Source organism: Phoenix dactylifera, chromosome 8 (assembly GCF_009389715.1).
Source record: "Phoenix dactylifera cultivar Barhee BC4 chromosome 8, palm_55x_up_171113_PBpolish2nd_filt_p, whole genome shotgun sequence".
In the NCBI taxonomy this organism is placed as follows: domain Eukaryota; kingdom Viridiplantae; phylum Streptophyta; class Magnoliopsida; order Arecales; family Arecaceae; genus Phoenix; species Phoenix dactylifera.
Window position 1 is genome coordinate 27116416 of NC_052399.1, and position 21648 is coordinate 27138063.

The following is a 21648-nucleotide window of genomic DNA, read 5'->3' on the forward strand; positions in this document are numbered from 1 at the left end:
CACCAGAATAAGGTACTATACAAATAGTTGAATTCTTAAAAGAAAGAGTAGCATGAAAGATTAACAAAATTAAACTAGAAGAGGCATAGAAATATAGCAGAATGAAGCCTGTATATCAGATGTAGATGGGATTAAGTTAGAATAAACACACATCTCATTTCTTATTAATTTCTTATTTTTTATTTAAAAATGCAAAAGAAAGTTGTGATGTACATATTTCTTTCAAGCCAAGCATGGGAATAACTTGGCATCATCACTCTTATTGATATTTAATATTTGCCTTTTTGAATATAGTGTAGATTCAAAAATTGTTGGATTGGAACATATATGTTCTTCAAGTGCATATCCATCATTAGTTGCTAACTTTGTTCTATGAACATAACGGAGATCTAGTAGTTCCTGAAGGGCTACTATCTATTTTTCAACCTATTAAAAAAAATATTAGGGTTTATCACATGTGATCATGCCAAAAATATATTAGAAATTCTTTTTCCTTCATTGGAAATTTGGAATATGTAACTTATAATCTATGTGAATCAACATGTTTTTCACATGCATCCCATCAGTATTTACCAAAGTTGATATTCAATCAGTCTGATGACTAAAGAAATCAGAACTTAGTGGTTATTTTAAGAAAACATCAAAGCATGTTTCGCCTTATTTATAAGGGAAAATCCTGAGGGATTTTTTCTTTCAAAGAACTAGAATGGGAGCAAGCCCAACCAAATTCTAAAGGGACCCTTTTGCAACATGATTAGCTGATCAGTTCTTTTCCTCCGACACATGCCGCGGACATGCTTGATCATCTATATCTGTTTTGTTGCTAATCTACAGCATAAAACAATTGTTTTGAGGGCACATGACAAACAGAATGTTCGCCAGAACCAAAGTGCTTCCCTGCAAATATTTTTCTTTGGGATTCTTTCACCAATTACTCCAGTGATACAAATCCATAGCTCCTGAAAATACAACAACAGCTAGACATTTTAAACTATGCTATGAACATGCTTATGATAATACTAAATATAAATCCTCCCATGTTTGCATACTCCTCGGTTCAAAACTTCGTGATCATATTTCTTCTAGAATACTGAAATGTGACACCCAAAGTAATTTGGTGCACTGACCAACAATAGGCATTAGTTGCAATGGAAGATATTAGCTAGCAATCATCTGCATCGTTATCTTATACAATCATCTTGGATATATCGGCAGCTTGATAAAACAACAAGAATACAAAACAAAATTTTATAATTGGGTGGAACCCATCCATGGAGATCAAGGGTCACTGTTGGGGATTCTGCTAAGAATTGAATGTTCTGGCTTATGATCGCATTCAAAATCAAGATGCACAAATGCCCGTTCAACTTCTGGAAGTTCCTCAATCTTTATCTGCAGTGATTCCCCAATGGTATGTGCCTCTTTCAGAGGCAGATTCTCCGGTAGTTCGATATCAACCTGTATCAAAAATTGAATTTGGGTTCATTACTTTGGACCGATATACGAAAATGATATGAGGGACAAGATGAAATTACTTCATTTTATATCAAATTGAAGATAGTCATAACAAAGCAAAAGAAGCAAGGACAATTGCTTGTCATGGTGGTTGAAACCAATAAAGTGCCATCATATGTTGAAAAAAATACCATACATGGAAATGCCAGACACCAATGAAGCAAATTGAACTATCCTCAGCTCAATATAGAAGCATTTTCTTCTTGTGGATTTAATGCAGCCATACTTGCTTTTTTAGCAACATAGTTTTTGACTCACTATTTACTAAAAATCCAGAATATTTCTACAAAAATCCTTTTCTATTGGCCTTTAAAAAATTTGATAATGCTAAAATCTCTTGTTGCTCTGCAACCAGACATATATAAGTATTCCAATATTCAAAAGAAGTATGGTAGTATGCTGATCCAAGAGGATCTCCAGATCCATTGTACACCACTCGAGCCACTCCAGATAGGTTTGGATGGGATTTTGGAGTAAGATCCACCACATCCCGAACTCGACTATAAACTGCAGCTTCTAGGGGCTATAAATTTCTCATACGTTGTCCATTTTCAGTGTGTGTCGGGTGCTAAAACCCTTGAGGAGCAATATATGAGTGCAATGACCATGGTCAGTGGAACCGTCTCGAGCCACCCGATTCGGGGCGTCCCGAGCTGTACCGGCAGCCGACCGGGACGGTTCCGGCAACGGAAACGAGAACCGGCGATGGAGGGGAAGAAGGAAAAAAAGGAAAGAGAGAGAGAGAGAGAGAGCGGGGGGGGGGGGAGGGAGAGAAACGAAGAGAGAGGAAGGTACAGGTCGGCTGCCGGAGGCCAGGGAGCCGCCACGCGGAGGAGACGGAGGCTAGGGAGCCACCACAGAGGAGGAGCTCCGGTCCCTTGTTTCATTCGAAATAGGGGTCCGAAGGGGCCCCTTTTTTGAAAAATTTTAAATGAAAGTCGGCAAACCCATTGCTAAATCAAATGAAGTTGGCAATTGGTTTGCCGACTTTCACTTAAAACTTTCAAAAATAAAAGGGGCGCTTCCCAGGCCCCTGTTTCTAATGAAACAAGGGACTAGAGGCGGAGCCCCTCTTCCGCCTCCTCCGCGACAGCTCCCCAGCCTCCTCGGCCTCCGCCTCCTCCACACGGCGGCTTCCCAGCCCTCCGCCGACCCTCCTCGGCCTCTACCTTCTCTCTCTTTTTTCTTCTCTCCCGTTCTCCCTCTTCCCCCAACTCTTCTAATGTGTCGGTACATGGCACGGTCCGGGCCCAACATGGCATGGCACAGGGCCATACCGACCCGTGCCGTCGGGCAACCAGTCTGAGGCCCGGTAATGGCACAACAGTCCTTGGCAATAACCCTCAAAAGGTTTGTTCACCTAGGTAACATGGGGCTACAATGAACTTAGCATAGAGATAAATTCATGTTACCATATCCAAATTTGGTAACCTAATCCAATATGTCCATTATTTATCTTTTATTCCTATAGAAAGCTAGATTCTTCGTCAAGCATATCTTTTTCCAGCATGTTTTTAACCGTGTCTGTACCTTCTGTTTTGGGCTCTCTCCTACTTTCCTACACAGTTAGGGCCACTCCCTTTTAGAACCACATTTTCACTGCACATTCCTGTGCCATCCTGTTCGTTTTTCATCTCCTTATGCTCTGTTAATGAAACTCCAGTAATGCATGATAAATCTCATTTCTATTCTTCTCAATCCTATGTCTACACCTCATTTGCATCATTATTCTCATTTCTTGGACGTTCATATTGAATGCTTGGACCTCTCATTTTTCAAGCTTATTACCATAACATAGACTTGACAGAAGTAGCAACACTCTGTCAAGTCCCAAAGACGTGCCACCATCCTAATATACCCCACAAGCATATTTTGCAGCAAACCTCCCAATTTCAATTCTACTAGATATGATTGCCCATGCCCGTATTCCTTGGTGTGACAGATCTAAAACGGTAAATTTATCTTAAACTCTTATAGACACTCATAAATTGACAATCATTGAACATACGACTAATGCAGGTTACCCATAGATATTGCATGGTTGGAGCTTCCTGTGCAATTAACTTAGCAACTGTTTCTTTGTACACTAACTATCCCTGAACAACTTTGTAAAATTGTCAAATAAATTAGGTGTGTATTTTTTTGAATTCAATGATATGTGGCAGAAGTCAATATAGCGTGATCAATGATCGCAGCATGATTATTATTTTATAAGTGCATGTTTAGAAGAAATCAAAAGTATTGCAACAATTAGATGTATTTATTATCTAACAGGGTATTGTGCACAGAGAGATGACTGAAAGTTCAATGGGTAGTGATTTACAGTTTAATCACATAATCTGCAAATTGCTGCAATATATTTTGTGGGAGGTTCTTTGAATGGAAAACCTATATATTGCAGATGAACAATCTTTCTTGAATAATTAACAAATGGAGAAAAAGAAAATGGCATCTCTACACAGAAAAAGACTGTCATCAAACAATTTTCATAACATAATACTAACCTCCACGAAGTAAAGTACTCCAAAGGTGTAAGCTCGCACTGTGTCAACACGCTTAATTTCAGAATTATGCCTAATAACAAGATAAGTCAATTTCTGCAACATTTCAGGAGGAGCTGATTGACCCACCAGTGAAACTGCACAAACAAGCACAATGCTACCACAGTCAAAGAAATGCTTGATAGATGAGAAAATGTGAAAATTTTCAATTATAGATCTTGAATACTGAGTGAAGGTTAATAGCTATCATAAAACTGGCATTATGTCAAGCAATCAAAAAAAAAAAAGAGATCTCCTCATTTCTGCTAATCATAGAGCATAACATGAATCTTCCTTTTAACTTGATATCATAAGGAGCACAACAACTTTTAAAAAAAGTTATACATAAATTCGTAATAAGCAATCATAGTCAACAAAAAAAAAAACTATACTATCTCTAATGGACCATACAATATTCTGAAATTCTAATGGATCGTGATATGATTGAAAATGGAGACCACAAATAAATGCGATACAGCTTGTCCTTTAAGATCTTCACATAAAGGTGCCCCTAAAATTGCCTAAAAAGCAAACAACTCTCTGGTGTAAAACTTTCAAACCTAACAGAGACGAAAGGAATGGTAGGATGGTAAACTCCACAATGTCACTAAATTGGGCAGAAGTTAGCCCCTTGCGAAGGATTTGACCCAAGATTACTTTAGAACAGCACCATTAAATATCTAAGTGCTCTTCCGGAAATAAGAAAGGCATCTGAAATTTGATCAATATATGTTTTAAAGTGTTTAAAACAAGAATAATGGTTGGGATTTGCAAATTATATACTTTATGATGTACTTTTGCTCACTAGCTATATTGTTAGCATACATTTTGTTCTTGCTTCGACCTGCAAAACAAATGATTTTAGTGCCTCAGCAATTTATATGTGATACATTATGACCAATAGTGTTCATCACTGATTTTCACGGGGAAGGATTTAGGACCAATTGCACCCAAAAGCATTCTAGCCTAACTCTCTCTCTATCTATCTATCTACATATACACACACATATAAAAAACCTTCTCATCATATTCCTGGTATTAAAAAATTCTAAATATTCCAATATCTTTGTAATAACCCAAGACCTCATCCAAAAAGACTAGCCAAGAATATATTATTTGGGTTCCTTGGTCTTGTATAAATACCCAAGATCTACCTAGTGCATAGTTGATGTGGGACTAAACACACGTCGGCACGAATCCACATATACTCTCCCCTTTTAAGCCCTAGCATCCTCCTAGGCTAAAGGTCCAAATCCATTCAAATCCAATCATAAATACTACAAATCTAATCACAAACACCACAATCAACCTGTGATTAACCTAAATAGGCTTGTGTTGCAGTGTCCTCCAGTTCACATGGGCCAGATCTGCTCTGATATCATTTGTAACAATCCGAAATCTTATCCAAAAAAGCTACCAAGAAGATGTTATTTGAGTTTCTTGACTCTGTATAGTTATCCGAAATCTTCCCAGTGCATAGCAGATTAAATATACGTCCGCACGAGCCACATTTCATGATGATATTAGTTTCATATCATTCCAATTGTCATAATTGCTATAAAGTTATTGAAATTGTTAATCTATTTATGTTGTTGTATGCGTGTGCATGGTGATTCTTGCTGAGTTGTTAGCTCATGTCATTTCTTGTTTTTCTTTTCAGAGCCATAGGATGCTCAAGAGATGTAGAAGGAAAATAAATATCTCTGATACCACTAGATGAAAAAAAAGTATTTGGATTGCTCTTTTTACTACTTAATATTGAAACTATTTTTTTTTGAAAATGATGAATTATTAGGAAATTTTATTAATCTAGCAGGCCTTCCATATTTCGTAGAGTTATGCCTTGTGGAATGTATGGTCATGTCATGTGCTAGTCCAAGTGGCACGTTTAGGGTGTGACAGTAATGATATCAGAGCGTACCCAGCCCATGACCCATGTAGGCTAAGGGACTCTATAGCATGATCCCATTTGGGCTGACCATAGGGTAATCCTAGTGTTTGTGATTAGATTTGTGGTACTTATAATTATATTTGAATGGATTTAGACCTTTAACCTAACAAGAATGACAGGACTTAAATGGAAGGAGTATGTGAGAACTCATGTGGGCGTGTATTTAATCCCACATCGGCTATACGTTGCGCAGATCTTAAGTACTTATACAGAGCCAATGAACCCAAATAATACCTTCTAACTAACTTTTTTGGGAGAAGTCTTGCGTTGTTACAACCTTCTCATGATTGGAGATAACCTAAATTTCCTACAAATAGTCCTAATGTCACTCAAGCTCATTCAAAAGAATAATGTAAAAAGAAAGAAGCAAACTATCTAACTTCTTTCTCCTAAAGATTCCATTTTATGGACTTCACTATGTGGCTATTCAACATTAGATATTCTTTGACTTGAAAATCCACCTATGAAAATGTCTTGAAAAACAATCTAAGACCTCTATTGGCAGTCCCATGATCAAAAAGTCCTTATTGGTACCAAAATTTTTCAATTGATAGCCTACAAGTCATCTTTCAATTTCTTAAACCACAATGATGAACTCTTAGGTCAATGGAACCATCAATATGAGATCATTTTTTCCCCTCCTGCCATCACCTCCGTCTTTTGGATATTCTACTTTGAATGCAATCTTGGATCAAGATCATAAAGGCATCATCATAAACCAAAGACAATCTTTCATATCAAGGGAGAAGCCAAATATACATTAGGTTTCTAAAGACTTTAATCATAACATAAAAACATAAACACAAATTTGTGGTTGTTTTAGTGAAACTACGCAAATTGGCACATGCATTGCAAGTGTAATTTGTAAGTTAGATAAAGTAAGAAATATCATAAGAAAAAAAAAATACTAATATAAATTCTACAACATATATTTTTGTATAAATATTTCATGATATTAATTTATGTTATGATGAGCTATTGTAGATTTAATATTTATCTCACAATCATGATATTTTTGATACTACATGCATCACAAGAAGTAAATGTGGAGCATATCATGGTTCTATACAATATTTTTTATCATAGCTTCGAGCACGCCTCAAAAAAAAGTTTACAGCAACTGCTATATATGTGTTACAACAATAATAATGATGTTAAATACAACCACTAACCTAATAACATTCATGAAATATAATATTTTCTATTAATACAAATAAAATTATATACGAAGATAACATTAACTATAAAATTATATAATTTATGTATACTATTCATATCATGCATTGAAAGAAAAATAGGAAAAAAGCAAAATAGAAAGATGACGATGACAAGAACAACAATATTGATGTAAACAACTTGTTTCTCTCTTTCTACAACTCTTTCAAAATTTTGCCTATTTATTAGTCATAGGTATAAAAAAGTCAGCTAAATCACATAGCAGTAAGTTTGAATTTCTTGATACAAATAGACACTCCAATGTTGTGATGCTACGTATATCAACAATAACCATGTTGGCCTAACAATTGACGTCCAACCTCTCCTAAGCATAATTTAGAACAACAAATGTTATAATTGAGATACATATTTCAGAGGCTCATTTTGTATCGTACCTCTACGACACATTCTTATAATAACAACATTTGATTATCTCCTATCATTGCATAACAGTCATTATTTAATATTATTCATCCTATTATAAAAATACATCACTTAAACTCGAATCTTAGTGCTATTTCTAAAAATATACATTTTAGAAAGTAAAGTATGGTTATTATATCATGGATTAACAAAGACTATTATAATAATAGGACTACAACGAAATATATTATTTTAGTACCTATTAAAGCATATTACAAAAATTATATTAGAAAAAAAAGAGCATTGCTTGACATCTATTGTGAAGACCCAAGAAAGATACACTAAGAAGAGGTGGAAATCCAATTTATTTGTGATGACACTAATTCCTGATATTAGTTTATTATGGATCTACAAGAAATTTTGGAAAATAAAAGTCTTCACATGGTATTTTGCATGGAGTAGAGATCCAAGTTTTTAAATAACACATTACACTATCACAATGGAACGCGCCCCCCCCCCCCCCACCACACACACACAACACACACACACACCAAAGTGATACAGTTGATTGTTATAACAATTATAATGGCCATAATTTCCTTTAAAAGTAGCACTTCAAAGTTAAAACTTTTAGTATGCAATAACAATTACAATAATAGTGTTATATTGATATTATAACGGAAAATGATACGCAATAACAGAAAAAGATATGCATTAGCAGTAAAATAACAACATAATTTTTTCTTTACTTCTCGTTGAATAAAAATTATTATTTTTTGGACCCTACAATCAATTCTAGAGAGAAATTTAATGTGAAAAATTTGAATCTATATTGTTATAACTATGGTATGTTGAACCGGCCCAAACCGACCGGTTCAGTACGTACTGTATCGGTCTGGGCCCTGACCGGTACGGTTTAGCCGTGGAAATTGGTACAGGGTCTGTAGATGCCAAACCTAGCTGAAGCCGGAGAAGAAGAAAAGGAGAGAGCGAGTGGGGGAGGGAGGGAGAAGAGGCCTCCGCGGGCCCCCCGGGGAGGGGGGGCAAGGCTGCGGGGGCACGGCAGAGACTGAGGCCGCAGCTGCGTCCCCTGTTTCGAACCCCTCGGCCTCCGCCGGACCCCACGGCCCTTCGCGGGCAGCGGAGGCCTCTCCTCCATCCCCTACTCGCTCTCTCCTTTTCTTCTTCTTCCCCGGCTTCGGCTGGGTTTAGCTAACACAAGCCCAGTACCGCTTCCGGTTTCAAACAATCCGAACCAGTCCGGTAAGCCGCTGGTACGCCTACCAGTACCGGTTCGACATACCCTGGTTATAACAGAACCCCTCCCCCCCTACACACACACACCTTAATATTGTTATTAATTGTTATAATGATTATAATGGCTATTATGTGCTTTAAAAAGCAGCATTTCAAACTTTTAGCATGTAATAGTAAATATTTCAAACTTTTAGTATGTAATTGTTGACACTGTAATAGAAAATAACAAGCAATAGCAGAAAAACAACAATGTTGTCCTTCCCTTCACTTTCCATTGAATAAAGAACACTATTTCCTGGACCCTACCATCAATTCAGGAGAAAAATTAAATGTCAACAATTTGAATTTTGAAAAAAATAATTTCTATTAGAGAAGGGTACAAGTGAAAATAATGACTATTATTTATATTATAATGGACCATTGTAACGGTAAATAATGTATTATAATAGTTATCATTTTTTTACCCATTATCTTATGTAGATAATATGATCATAGGCAGCCAAAACTGTTATAATAGCTGTTATAATAATTATAATACCATTATATAAAACTTTATGGAGAACAAAATAGGGAAAAAATTAGTAACTCAAAAGGTCACTTAGCAAGTGCGTTGTATCCTCACTGCTCCCTTGAATTGATACCGTGAACTGCGCCACATAATGAAGCACAGTGAATGATGCAAGACAGCTGAGTGTTTTTTTTTTCTGTGTGTTGCCATAGCAGTTGTCTGAAAAATAAAATAAAATTTAACATCCAGGCAGACCAAATGCTTGGAGGAGGATGAGAGTATCAGGAAGGAAATATTCCCTTCCCACCTTTATATATGGGCATAAGAAAAAGAAAGCAGGAATGGAGAGTAAAGCATCTCCAAAGAGTCCTGATCTATCATGCTGAGAGAAGAGAGAGGTTTAGTGCATGATATTTTTTCAAAAAAAAGTACTTATCTTATCAATATATTATCCTTTTTTTTCTAAAATTTTTCAATGAAGTTTATAAGATTTTTTTTTAACTGAAATTTTGCTAAGTTCATCTAGTGTCCGTGTAAAGATTTATGCCGTTTGTCTGTCAGGTCATTAGTATTATTTACTATTTGGTCCTTACCTAGTAGATTCAAGGCAATACATATGATGTAAAAAGTGTCAATGGACACACCAAGCTTAGCTGCATTCTTGTAAGTATAGTAGATAGCTGATTGTCCTAGTCTTTTTTTATTTATAAAAGACGTGACACAACCTCGTAAGGCAAACCAGGCACATCCATTAGTGCACCTTATCTCTTCTTCTCTTTTTCACTTTTCCTTCTTTACCTCTTTCCCACCTTTTTTTGTTTATGCTACTAAAATTATCATCCATCAAAAGCTCATTCATTGAACTGATTTCTTCTAGATAGCAGGCATGTTTTGGAAAATTCACTCCCTTCGAGAAGTTTAATATATTGCCAATGTTGAGAGAAGAGATTTGGTAACAAGAGGGCAATGTTTCTCAATAATGATTTCAGTTTCTGAGGGAATCCATCGTATACAGCATGAAGTTGAAAGCAAGGCTTCAAAACTGCCAGAACGAGATGGTACAACCAGTATTGTATTGTACTGGCACAAAATCGGCACCAGTTGGGTGCCAGGACAGGAAACAGTTGCACCGGTATGTATCAGCCACACCAATGTGTATCTGCAGTACCATATCAGCTATACCGGTCGGTACCAATGATTGTTTTTAAATTTTTTGGAAATTGTCAGTTTCAATACATATTGCCAGTACCGGTAGCATACCGGTGTCGCACTTTCTATGTAAAAATGATACAAGGTTCGGTACCAATATTTAAAACTTTGATTGAAAGTTTTATATCAGTTAGGGAAAAGAGTTAGGAAAGAAACCTGCATTTTCCCAGACAGTTGTAGACCAATTTGATATTGTATACACTGCAAGAATGATGGCCCCAGCAGGATCAATCCACCAATAAAATTTATCACCAAGAACAGCAGCAGCCAAGCCCACAACATTGGTTACAACATCAAAATAATGATCCTGTATGTCATGAATGTATTCAATTTTTTAGCATGAAATGACTTAATTGACCCACGAAAACCATTGGACAAAAATAAAAAATGTTTCAACTTAAATTTTACAAGAGTACCTTAGCATAGGCTCGGACAATCTTGTCTCCCGAGCTTCTACAATAAAGCCATAGCACAAGCTTTACCACAGTAGCAGTCAGCATGATTGCATATAACCAAATGAGTTGTGTCGAGGACATATTTTCTGGAGGCTCATCAGCTATCAATTGTTCAAGGGCTTGAATTAGAACCTGAAAGCCTGACAAGACAAGAATACCAGTTTAGTTATTTAATGTTGCTTTGGTCTCAAAGATAGCCATTGTCAGCCAGGGAATCATCATGTCAGGATCCATATTGTGCTTAAGGTCAAGGGAAAACATACTGTCTGCGACATTTAGAGACTATCTGCAAACGAAACAATCAATTTACATTGTTGATTTCAAGGTTGTTCATCATTTTAGTCAAGAAAAAAATTCTTGTATAACATCAATCATGTAGGTATTTATGAGCATGATGTTGTACGTGCATGTACATAAACTGCCTTTGTGTGTAGGCCAGCTTGTTCAAGGGATTGGAATTACCACGAGAGGATTACAAATCTTAGGGTTTTTCCTCTAGCTAGCTTACATGTACAAATTCCAAACATGGAAATAAAACTTATTCCTGCTAAAGCATTAGAATAATTGCTGATTATACATTATATTCAGGTTCTAGGTGGAGCATCATCACCTTGATGATTTGAAAGATTGTAGGGCTTGCTTCAGTTGCAACCAAAGTTTACTATTACCACATCCCATATCGATATGATCCTATTATTGTTGGTACGCCCAGCATAGAAAGTGATTTTGCGTACCAACACTCGATATGCCTCTTGTATCTTATATCAGTTTGGTGCCGGTATGATATGGCATAGTCAATATGCATTGGTACCAATTAGTACAGCAAACCACAGTTGCAACCAATACTCAGACAAAACAACTCCTCTAGCAACAAGGTTTTTTCTTTGCAGGCAAGCTTGAACTCATGTTGATTTACTAGGAGTTGTAAGGGTCAGTATGAGCCAACAGAGGGTCATGCAAGGTTTGGAGGTGTACTAGGGATCATGGAATGCGGAACCATCCCAAACCGGACGGTTCCGCCCGTTCCAAGCCGTACTGGTGGCTAACTGGTACGGTTTCGGCTTTGAAAACGGCTCGCTGCCGGAGTTGGAGAAGAAGAAAAGAAAGAGAGCGAGCAGGGAAGGGAGAAGGAGCGGCGAAGGATGCCAGCCGAGGGCCGACGGAGGCTGCGGGAGGGCCCTCCCCCGCACAACCGGTACGGTGCTTGATACCGGCACAATAGACCTTGCTAGAGATGCCCTCTACCAACATCTGTTTGGTACCATACATGCTATTTAGTATAGGATTGATGGAAACCGGACAGTACAGGGCCTTATAGCAATGCAGTCCTTGGAATTTAGCTTGGCTTACATGTTTTTGAGCATTGTGTTTAACCCTTTTCTCCAAACAACATAATTTTGGTTCATCTATTGTAGTTTCTCATTCCTTGGTTTGATTCATCAAATCATCACCCTTTTGTTTCAGACTCACTAGATGTCATAGGTTGCATTGTGTTAGTGTTTAGCAACTCTTTCATGTAGGACAGTTTTTGAAACGAGGAATCTTTTCTAATAAAATATTTTGGACACTAGTAAGTTAACATCTTTTATGAATGAAATAGGATGCATAATTACCAGTTAGATTTCAACCGAAACAAATTGTTCCATTCAACTCATCTTAAACCAAGGCAATGCATGTTGCGTGGTAGATCCAAAAAAACCATGGGGTTAGATTCTCTGATATTTAGGATAAGCATTTTAACATAATCACCTTTGAGAGGCTTCAATGGCTCTTTTTAGGAATTATATGGCTCAAACCTTAGTTGGTTTTCAGTGCAAGAAAAATAAGATTTCTTCACACAGATTTCTCATTTTTAAGCAACCCATGTTGAACTATTTCTTATTTTTTTAAAAAATGATATATCATAATGATGCAATGATTCGATGAATTGCTTCTTTTTTCATAGGGAAAAGAAAACTAAAGGTGAAAAAAGAGGCATGTGGAATGCTGAGATGCATAATATGCATTTATTGAGGACCAACCATCTATAATACAATTTTCTTGAATGCAATGTTGCAGAAATATTGATTTTTCCCAAGGTCATTATACATTATTATTCCATATGCAATCAGTAATTGTCACTGCAAACTTCTGAAGGGCTCTTTTTTTATCTGAACTATAAACTTACTAAGGAGACTATTTTAAAGTAGAAATATGTTTATGAAGATAGCATAAACATACAGGGCATACCATCTTAAAAAAACAGGATGATAGAGTTCACAGATATGATCTTAAATAAAATTTCATTAAAGCAACAGCAACCATCTAACCAGGAAAATGCCTCAATGAGTAGATCTGCCTTAATGCCTAAAGATAGTATGTTCGAGACTGCCCCACAATTTCAAAATCATATCCTCTTTCAATAATGTAGCAATTTTCACTCACAACTTGATTCTGCAATCTGACATATGGATGTAAGGTCCATACATCATTATAAAAACCAGATGGAAGAACAAAGGAATACCTAGAGTAGCCATTACTGCAGCAAATATGATGATGCCGACTGGCTGCATACGCAGCTTGCCAATAGGGTATTTGTAGATGTTTATGTTCTTCATCGACAAATGTGTAAACCAGAGAATGCCACCTGCCATAAGATCCAACAAGGAATCAAGTGTTGATGCAGCAATCGCAATAGATCCACTTCTTATAGTAGCATAAATCTGCAAGTTATAAAAAGATTTAAATCAGCAACATACTTGGAATCACCTAAATTGAATTAGGAAGCAAAAATCATCACATATTTGAGAATGGAAATCCATTTCCATCTTTCTTTTTCAATTATAGGGCAGTCAATCAACTTTAGGAACCGTTACCTTCAATGCCAAGAGAACAATATTAGCATAATTCGAGATCCGCATTGCAAATTCATTCTGTTCCTGCTCTTTCCTCTGCTCTTTCCTCTCTATAGCTTTTTGATCATCATCAACTCCATTGGGCATGCATATGGAGTCAACCTCCTCAAAAGATCTCAGAGTAGCAAATTGTCTTTCATAGTACTCTTTTACCCCTAAGAAAGATAAGAAGAATTTAATAGGCGATTCAAGCGGTCAAAAGTTTAACAATGTGAACTGGCATCTGTTCAACAATGATCTAAGATCTTACTGGTATATCTAACAAATTGTTACACACTAGAGTAAATATATGATTTCGTATTACAAGCATATATAATGAACATTGATTATAAAACTGATGACAATTATCACATTGCTGGTATGAGGTGCAGAGGCCTGAGGTAACTCTAACCCCTTAAAGGTGCCAACAGCAAATCAAGATTCATAAAGCCAACCCTGCATAGTTGCAGTAGAGCTTGTGATTATGGTTGTCATACTAACCATAAATGTTTTGGATTGCATTTGGGCCATTTGGCTTTTATTTTGTTTTGGCAAAAGATGACACAACCCATAAGCTTTCACTAAGAAAATGACGGAAAGAAACCTCGGCAACAATGACTAAACTGTGGTAACAGAGAGAAGCAAAGTAAAACTAATCCGTGGGACCTCAGGTTTCTAACTCAATAGATAAGCATGCCAGCAGTAATTCTATAGCTGAAACAGATGTCAATTCCTCCCCAAGAAGAAATTTAACATCCGACATAGAGAGCAACATGGAGATTTTCATTCGAATACCCACCAAGGAAGCATAAAATTTTCTGCTCTATGACACAACGTTTGGTATCTTCGCAATCCAAACCACACTAATCATTGTCAGGAAACTGGAAAACAGAATGCTAGAAAAATAGTCATTTACCAACGAACCAAAATATGATATAAGTTTTGCAAACAGAGATTTCAAAACGAAAAAGATATTTTACAGACCACCAATAAAAACATACTAAGATTGATACCAAAGCCTACATCCTTCAGTCAACAATTCTTGCAACTACGCCAATTTTTTAATCTACCAAAAAACCAACAAAAAAAAAATCCCAAATACCTCGCAGTGAGAGAATCTACAAATTCCTTACAGCTGGACAGATAACCGACAAAAAAAAAGAACAAATAATTAGAGAATACAAAAGGCAAAATTATACTCATAAACCTATTTTTTTAAAAAATAGAGAAGAGCAAAACAAAAACAAAACAAAAAGAAGAAGAAGAAAAGCGATAAAAAAAAAGAGAATCAGTGACAGCCAAATCGTAACAGGGGAACGCACGAATCTCAACGCGCTGCAGGAATTGAGGTATCAGCAGATTCCTCAAGAGTCAGATTCCTACGACTATCAGCAGAATCAAAGCAGAAAAGAAGGGGAAAAAAAAGGTAGAATAAAATTATACCTTCACCGATGCCTTTCGTTCTGGAGACGTCGACGTGGAAGGGATTTTCCGGGTCGACGGCGGCCCGGACCTTCTCCGGCAAACTCGCCACGAACGCCCCCCGCATCGAGTTCACCGAGTTCCACCTCCGCGTCGCCCCCAGCAGCGGCTCTCGCACCTTCCCCTCCCCACTTTCCCCCATCTCTCGCTCTCCTCCCAACTCCAAAGCAAGCGACCTCAATTAGAGAGAGAGAGAGAGAGGGGAAGAGCTCTGGCCTTAAGGCTCCACCGATTATTTTGTCACAACAATGGAAAGCCGTCCTGATAAGGAACTCTTCCCCCACCTTTCATCGTCTCGTCGTCGCCGTGATCTTCCCAATTCTGTCAGGTCATCGTAATTAACTAGATTCCAAAAATATCGTAATTAGGTTCTATTATTTTCTATTCTTGAGAAGGTACGGCGAAGGCAAGAGGTCGCAATCCTTGAGAAGGTACGGCGAAGGTCAAAAGGAGCCCCGATCTTCCAGAATATTCCATGGAGGTTTTTTTTTTATGCGGGTCATGATTTTTTTTTTTCACAGCGACAGCTCGGATAAGTATGAACGTAGCTAATAAAATTAAAAAAATAAAAAATTATATATAATATCTATTAATAATGTATGATTTATTTAGATAAAAATTTTATGTAATAGATCAAAATAGCTCAGTCAGCGGCATCGTTGTCTTTTTCTTATGCATATAGTTTAATAAAAATCTATTCTGTCAAAAGTTTACATATGTCTCCTCATCCGGACAAAATGGCTATAGATTTTTTTTTTTTTTTTTGGGTGCAGTAGAGTCATCATTCATAATTATGCTCAGGAAAAGAATTAGAAGGTTTGGCCATTGGAGATACTGATGCCCGTATATAAATTTCTACGTGTGGCTTAAGTTACCTCACTAACCATATTGGTACGGGCCTAGCCGTCAACGGTCCTTTAGGTTCAAGATTGCGAGCGGCATTCACGCTTTTGGTACTTAAAGGTCTTTTTTTATTCTTTTCTCATTGATAACAAAGTAAGGACTTTGCTCTTTCCTTTTCTCAAGTCGCTAGATCGTTTTCCACTTGATGCTGAATTAGGTGACGCAGGCTGGGCCCGGAAGGTTCTGACGTTTGGTGAACCGTACGACATAAGAAGCCAGCTGAATGTCACCTAGCTCTCCATCAGAAGAGAGCTTATAGTATTTTTTTTTTTTTGCCTCGGAGCCTCCATCTCCAAATTCTCTTAAGATCAATTTTGATGAATCGATGCTGGATGGTGGCACTAAGGATAGAGCGGGTTTCATCATTAGGGACCGAACTCTAAGGTCGTGGCAGCGGAAGGCTGTCAGTTATTTGACCACACAATTTCTGGTGCGGAGCTGAGAGCTGTCTGGACGGGTCTTCGACATGCTCAGCGTGTGCTCTCAGCTAGTTCAGTCATTTTGGAGGATGACTCGGCTACGGTCATCAGTTGGATCCAGGGGAGTCCGAAGGTCGTTGCTGCTGGTCATCCCTTGATTTGCGATATCTTGATGATGATGAGGGACGGAGGGTTGTCCAGGCAAAGTATGTGTTTAGAGAAGCCAATAGGGCTGCGAATTAGGTGGCCACGTACGTAGTTAATCATGCTAGTAGCACCCTATGGACAGAGGATAGGGACCTACTTCGGGAGCTTCGTGATATTTTATTTTCTGATTTTATTGGGTGCATCCGTACTCGTGTTATATGAATCACCCGATTTAGCAAAAAGAAGAAGAAGAAGAAAGAGAGAAAAAGAGGAGGAGCTTAGAGAAGGTAATGCCTGAGAAATAATTGAGTTTGGGACGAGCTCCAGAATATCCGATGATGCCAACTCACTTTCCAAAGATTGAGGCACTAAGTCCGGTCCAAAAGCATCAGACAATGGAACGAACCTTTGTCGACGTTATGCGACGATGGAATAACCACTTTCCAAACACTTCCAATGGCAATTACTTCACCATCAGAAGGATATTTTCTTCTAGAAGCATCCTTTCACCGAGAAGTCTTAATTTAGGTACTTTAGAAGTTTTATTTCGAGTTCCAAGGACTCTAAGGATACCCAAACATTTTTACCCCTGGGTCTTAGAGCATGTATATACCTTCTAAGGATGACAGCAAAGCCAATTAGTAGAATTCTTGGTTGTGGCAAACTTTGAAATGTTGGCTGGTGGATTCTTAACATGTAATAGCTCTCTAGTAACAAAACGAAGAAGCTACGAGGTATTTCTAGCATTTAGATTTAGTTTCTCCAGATTTCTAGTTTTCAAAATTATTTAATTATTTTAAATTTTTAGGTTTAAATTATATCTTAATTAGAATAATTATTTTATTGCTTAAATAATCTTATTTTTTCACTGTTTCCTTCTGAAGCTAAGAAGTCTTTCCTACTTGTGTCATCAAAATCCTGTAGAGTTTGCCTTATACTAACATAATGGTAAAACTTGTTGTTGGTGGATCATTTTTGTAAACTAATTATTGACAAATTATATCACGACAAGATGGCTAATTACTTATATTCAAGGAGGTTTTGAAATATATGGCATACTTGTTTTAGATTAATTAGGTTTCGATGTGGAAATTAAGGATCTAAATCCAATCTATGTCCGAAGCTATGTTTTCAAATCTCAGCCTAATCAAATTTCAATTGGATATAAATTTTTTTTTTTCTTATCATCAATTCCAGATCGGAAGTGGTGCGGACACCAGTGCCAGGTCTGCCGGTCGCCACAGGATCCAGCCAGCTCAGCGGGTTCCAGCCGATTCAGCCAGCCTGATTTTATTTTAGATTGATTTATTTTATGTTGATTGGGTTTATTTGCATATTGTCATTTGGGTTTATTTGCATATTGTCATTTTAGGAGCTTTTTTGGAATTATTTTATTTGTAGGGGTTATTTGTTATTTTGTGACCCTATATATATGGGTCCATCCTGATGTTTAGGGTTTAATGAATGATGATGAATGAAAATTAGCCTCCTTGTCTTCTTCTTCCCCTTCTCTTTTTCCCCTCTTCTTCTTCCCCTCCTCTTCTTCCCCCTTCCCTCTTCTTCCTGCAGTTGTCCTGCATCAGCTTTGGTATCAGAGCCTCGGCTTTGCCCCTGTTGCCAAAGCCCCGATCCAGTTTATTGGAGCAACAAAACATCTTGACCTGTCAGACTTCCTGCCATCCGATAAAGGGTTCCGATCCTTTCTTCTTTCGAAGCAGAACTCCCGCACCCTGCTTCCGTGTGTGCGAGTCCTCCCTCTCGAGTCTCACCAGAGGAGAAAGAAAAAAAAAAAAAAGGAAATCCTTTCTTCCCTCTCTCGGTTCTCGCACAAGAAACGGGGCAAACCCCTTCGCCAGGTCTACCCACCCGTCGTCACATCCGCGCCTACCGCCGCCACCAGTCCCCGCCACCGTCGGACGTCCTCGCCCTCGCCGCCGCCACCGCCCAGTGAGGGCCCGAGCCCGCCGTCGGAGGAGCCATATCCCCACGGAAACGTCGCTGCCCGGGTTCCCGTGCCTGTCGACACCACCAGTGGCTACTGTTTTCAGCCGCCCTTCATCTGCCGCCGCAACTCCTTCCCTGCAGTCGTTGCAGCGAAGTCCGGCCGCCGCCACAGGGCAAGTAAACCGCCCCTCAACTCAAGGCGGAACCCAAACCCAGTAGGGTTGAAAAAAAAAAAAAAAAAGCATCGGGCGTGAAACGGGTTAGCGGAGCGAGTTGTGCCCGTTAACCCGAACACTACCGGATCTCTGTTATTAAAAAAAAAAAAAGAGAGAGAGAGAGCAAAAAAAAAAAAAAAAAAAAAAAAACTATTCACCTTTCTTCCCCGAGAACTCCACCGCAGCGCCGCCTCCCCGCCGACGAACACCGCCGCCGAGCATCCCACCCGAGCTCCTCCGCCCGTGCCGCTCCGCCTTCGCCGCCTCCGCCCGTGCCGCTCCGCCTTCACCGCCTCCGCCCGTGCCGCCTCCTGCCGCCGCCGAGATCCGCCATCGCCTGAGCCCCATCTTCTCCCTCCCCACCGAGCCGCACCGCCTTGCCGTCGCCGTCCCCGCCGCTCCCGCAACCGCTCGATTGCCACCACCGCTGCCTCCTTCCCCTCCTTGCTTCACCGCTGCCCCCTCTGATCGCACGCCGCAAAACCACCGCCTCCACCACCACTTCACCGCCTTCCCTCCCCCACTCACCCCACTCCCTCCCTCTTTTATTTCATCATGGGATGTTGAAACCCTCTTCACCACCACCTCAGGCTCATTTCGCCCCCCCCCCTCCTCTTCCTTCACGAGCCGATTCCACGCACCCTACCACCCTCCTTCCTCATCGGGCCCAAACCACCCGCATACCCCTCTCAAAGCCCACCCTCACTCCGGCCCGCCCACCCTGCTTTCTCTGCTGCGGGCCCCTAACCCGCAGGCCTTTTGGGCCCAATTTCAACAGGCCCTTTCTTGCGCAAGCCCACCAACCAGAATTGATCAGGCCCATAAGTTGCAGAGATCAGACCCACCGAGTTGCTGTGCTCAGACCCGATTTGCGCTATTTGCATCTGATCGTCGCCCCAACCCAGGTCAGGTTTCTTCCTTACTGCAAATTTTATTTGTTTGTCTAAATTTAGAATTAATTAACTCTTAAGTGCTCTATTGATATTGCTTCCTGAAAATTCAATACATCCACTCCAAACAACACCAAAACCCTACTAGTGGCCTATCTTTTTTATTAATTTTAGGGCTATCTAATCTTTGGGAGTTCTTTTAGGCTCTGTGCAGCCCTGCAACGCACTGAAAACTAGTACTATTTGACTGCAACTACTTATCTGAATTTATTACGTAATTCAAAGCCAATTTCAATTGCTTGAGTTAGCTTCCGATTATATTGAGCATATACCTTGCTATATTAAATTACTTTCATGCATTAGGTCTACTTAGGAACCTCTATAGTTGGTAGGATCATACATTTTGTTATTCATTTTATGCATCTACGTAGTGGTTGTGTCGCATCTCATCCTAAGTCCCAATTAGGCATGGATTCCAAAATCGAAGCCCTATTAAAAGCTATCCACGACACTAATATTCAAGTCCAAAATACCAATGCCCAAGTCCAAGCAAACAACGCCCAAATTCATGACCTAACCACAATGTCCACCCAGGTTAATGCCCGACTCGATTCAATTGAGGTTTCACTTCAAAGGGTTATTGGATCCCAAAGAGCTAGTACTCCCCATTTACCGGGTGTTGATGAGGACGACATCCTAGAACAACAAGCCTCGGTTCGGTAGGACAACTTTGATAATAGGTTTGTTCCAGGTCACCATTATGCCTTCCCTCGCCCTAGAGGACCTGGTCCCATTCCTCATGTTGATAGAGGTCACCGACATACCGTAGAACCCAGAGAACCTCGTGATCCTGATGAAAATGTAATGCGAGGCATTAGGGTTGAAGCCCCCACTTTTGATGGTCGTCTTGATCCGAAGGTTTTTTCCGATTGGTTACGCGAGATGGACCACTTCTTTGAGTGGTATAATTTGTCTGAAAAGAAGAAGATTCGGTTCGCCAGAATGAAGCTCATTGGTCGAGCTAAACTTTTCTGGCAAAGTACCGAACATCTGTTAGCTAGGAGACATCAACATGAAGTAACTGATTGGGTAGAGATGAAAGAGAGACTTAAAGAAAAATACCTGCCCCTTAACTACCAAGACGATCTCCTATATCGATGGAACACTAAGTCCACATTTGTAAGGCGCCCTGACACACGGAGCACTCCCACCGGCCTTAATTCCTTAGGGTCCAAACCTTCTGTAGGGTCCACTACTCATAGGCCCCCTCCTACTGCCCATGTCACAGGCCGAGACACTAATGGCAAGGGAATGCTTGGTGAGCCTCCCAAACCACATTCCAAAATTCGGTATTACAAATGCCAAGGTTTTGGTCACGTTACCTCCCAATGTGCGAACAAATTTTTCGTTATTGCTCAGCAAGAGCAGAGAGGTGACATAGATGACTTAGAGGAGCAAATCTATGAACCAAACCTCGATGACATTCAGGACATTGAGGAAGAGTGTGATGACAAACCTGAAACCCTAGGATGCACCCACACTCCACCTAGCTTGCTTGCACAGTTAGATAACGAGTCTGACCAGTCTACCATGAGTGTAGTTGGATATGCCCTCGCACAACCCATCGAAATTGATGTTAGGATTTCTGAGCCTGCATATGCATTTACACAACACATTCATAAGTCGTATCAGGAAATCCATAAGGGCATTCATGCATGTACTGCTCAGTATAAGATGCAAGCTGATTTCCATGCTAAAGAAT

The 21648-nt window shown here is 39.3% G+C and overlaps 1 protein-coding gene across 1 annotated transcript; it reads right to left on the reverse strand.

Moving 5' to 3' along the window:
* Positions 1 to 878: 878 nt before the first annotated feature.
* LOC103708630 (metal tolerance protein 4-like) lies at positions 879 to 15709 on the reverse strand. Its single transcript, XM_008793650.3, has 7 exons — positions 15330 to 15709; positions 13869 to 14062; positions 13517 to 13715; positions 10975 to 11153; positions 10715 to 10865; positions 4020 to 4153; positions 879 to 1458 (listed from the first exon to the last, which is right to left on the reverse strand). The coding sequence occupies exons 1-7, from the start codon at positions 15508 to 15510 to the stop codon at positions 1279 to 1281; spliced, it is 1218 nt and encodes a 405-aa protein (XP_008791872.2). The 5' UTR covers positions 15511 to 15709; the 3' UTR covers positions 879 to 1278.
* Positions 15710 to 21648: the final 5939 nt, after the last annotated feature.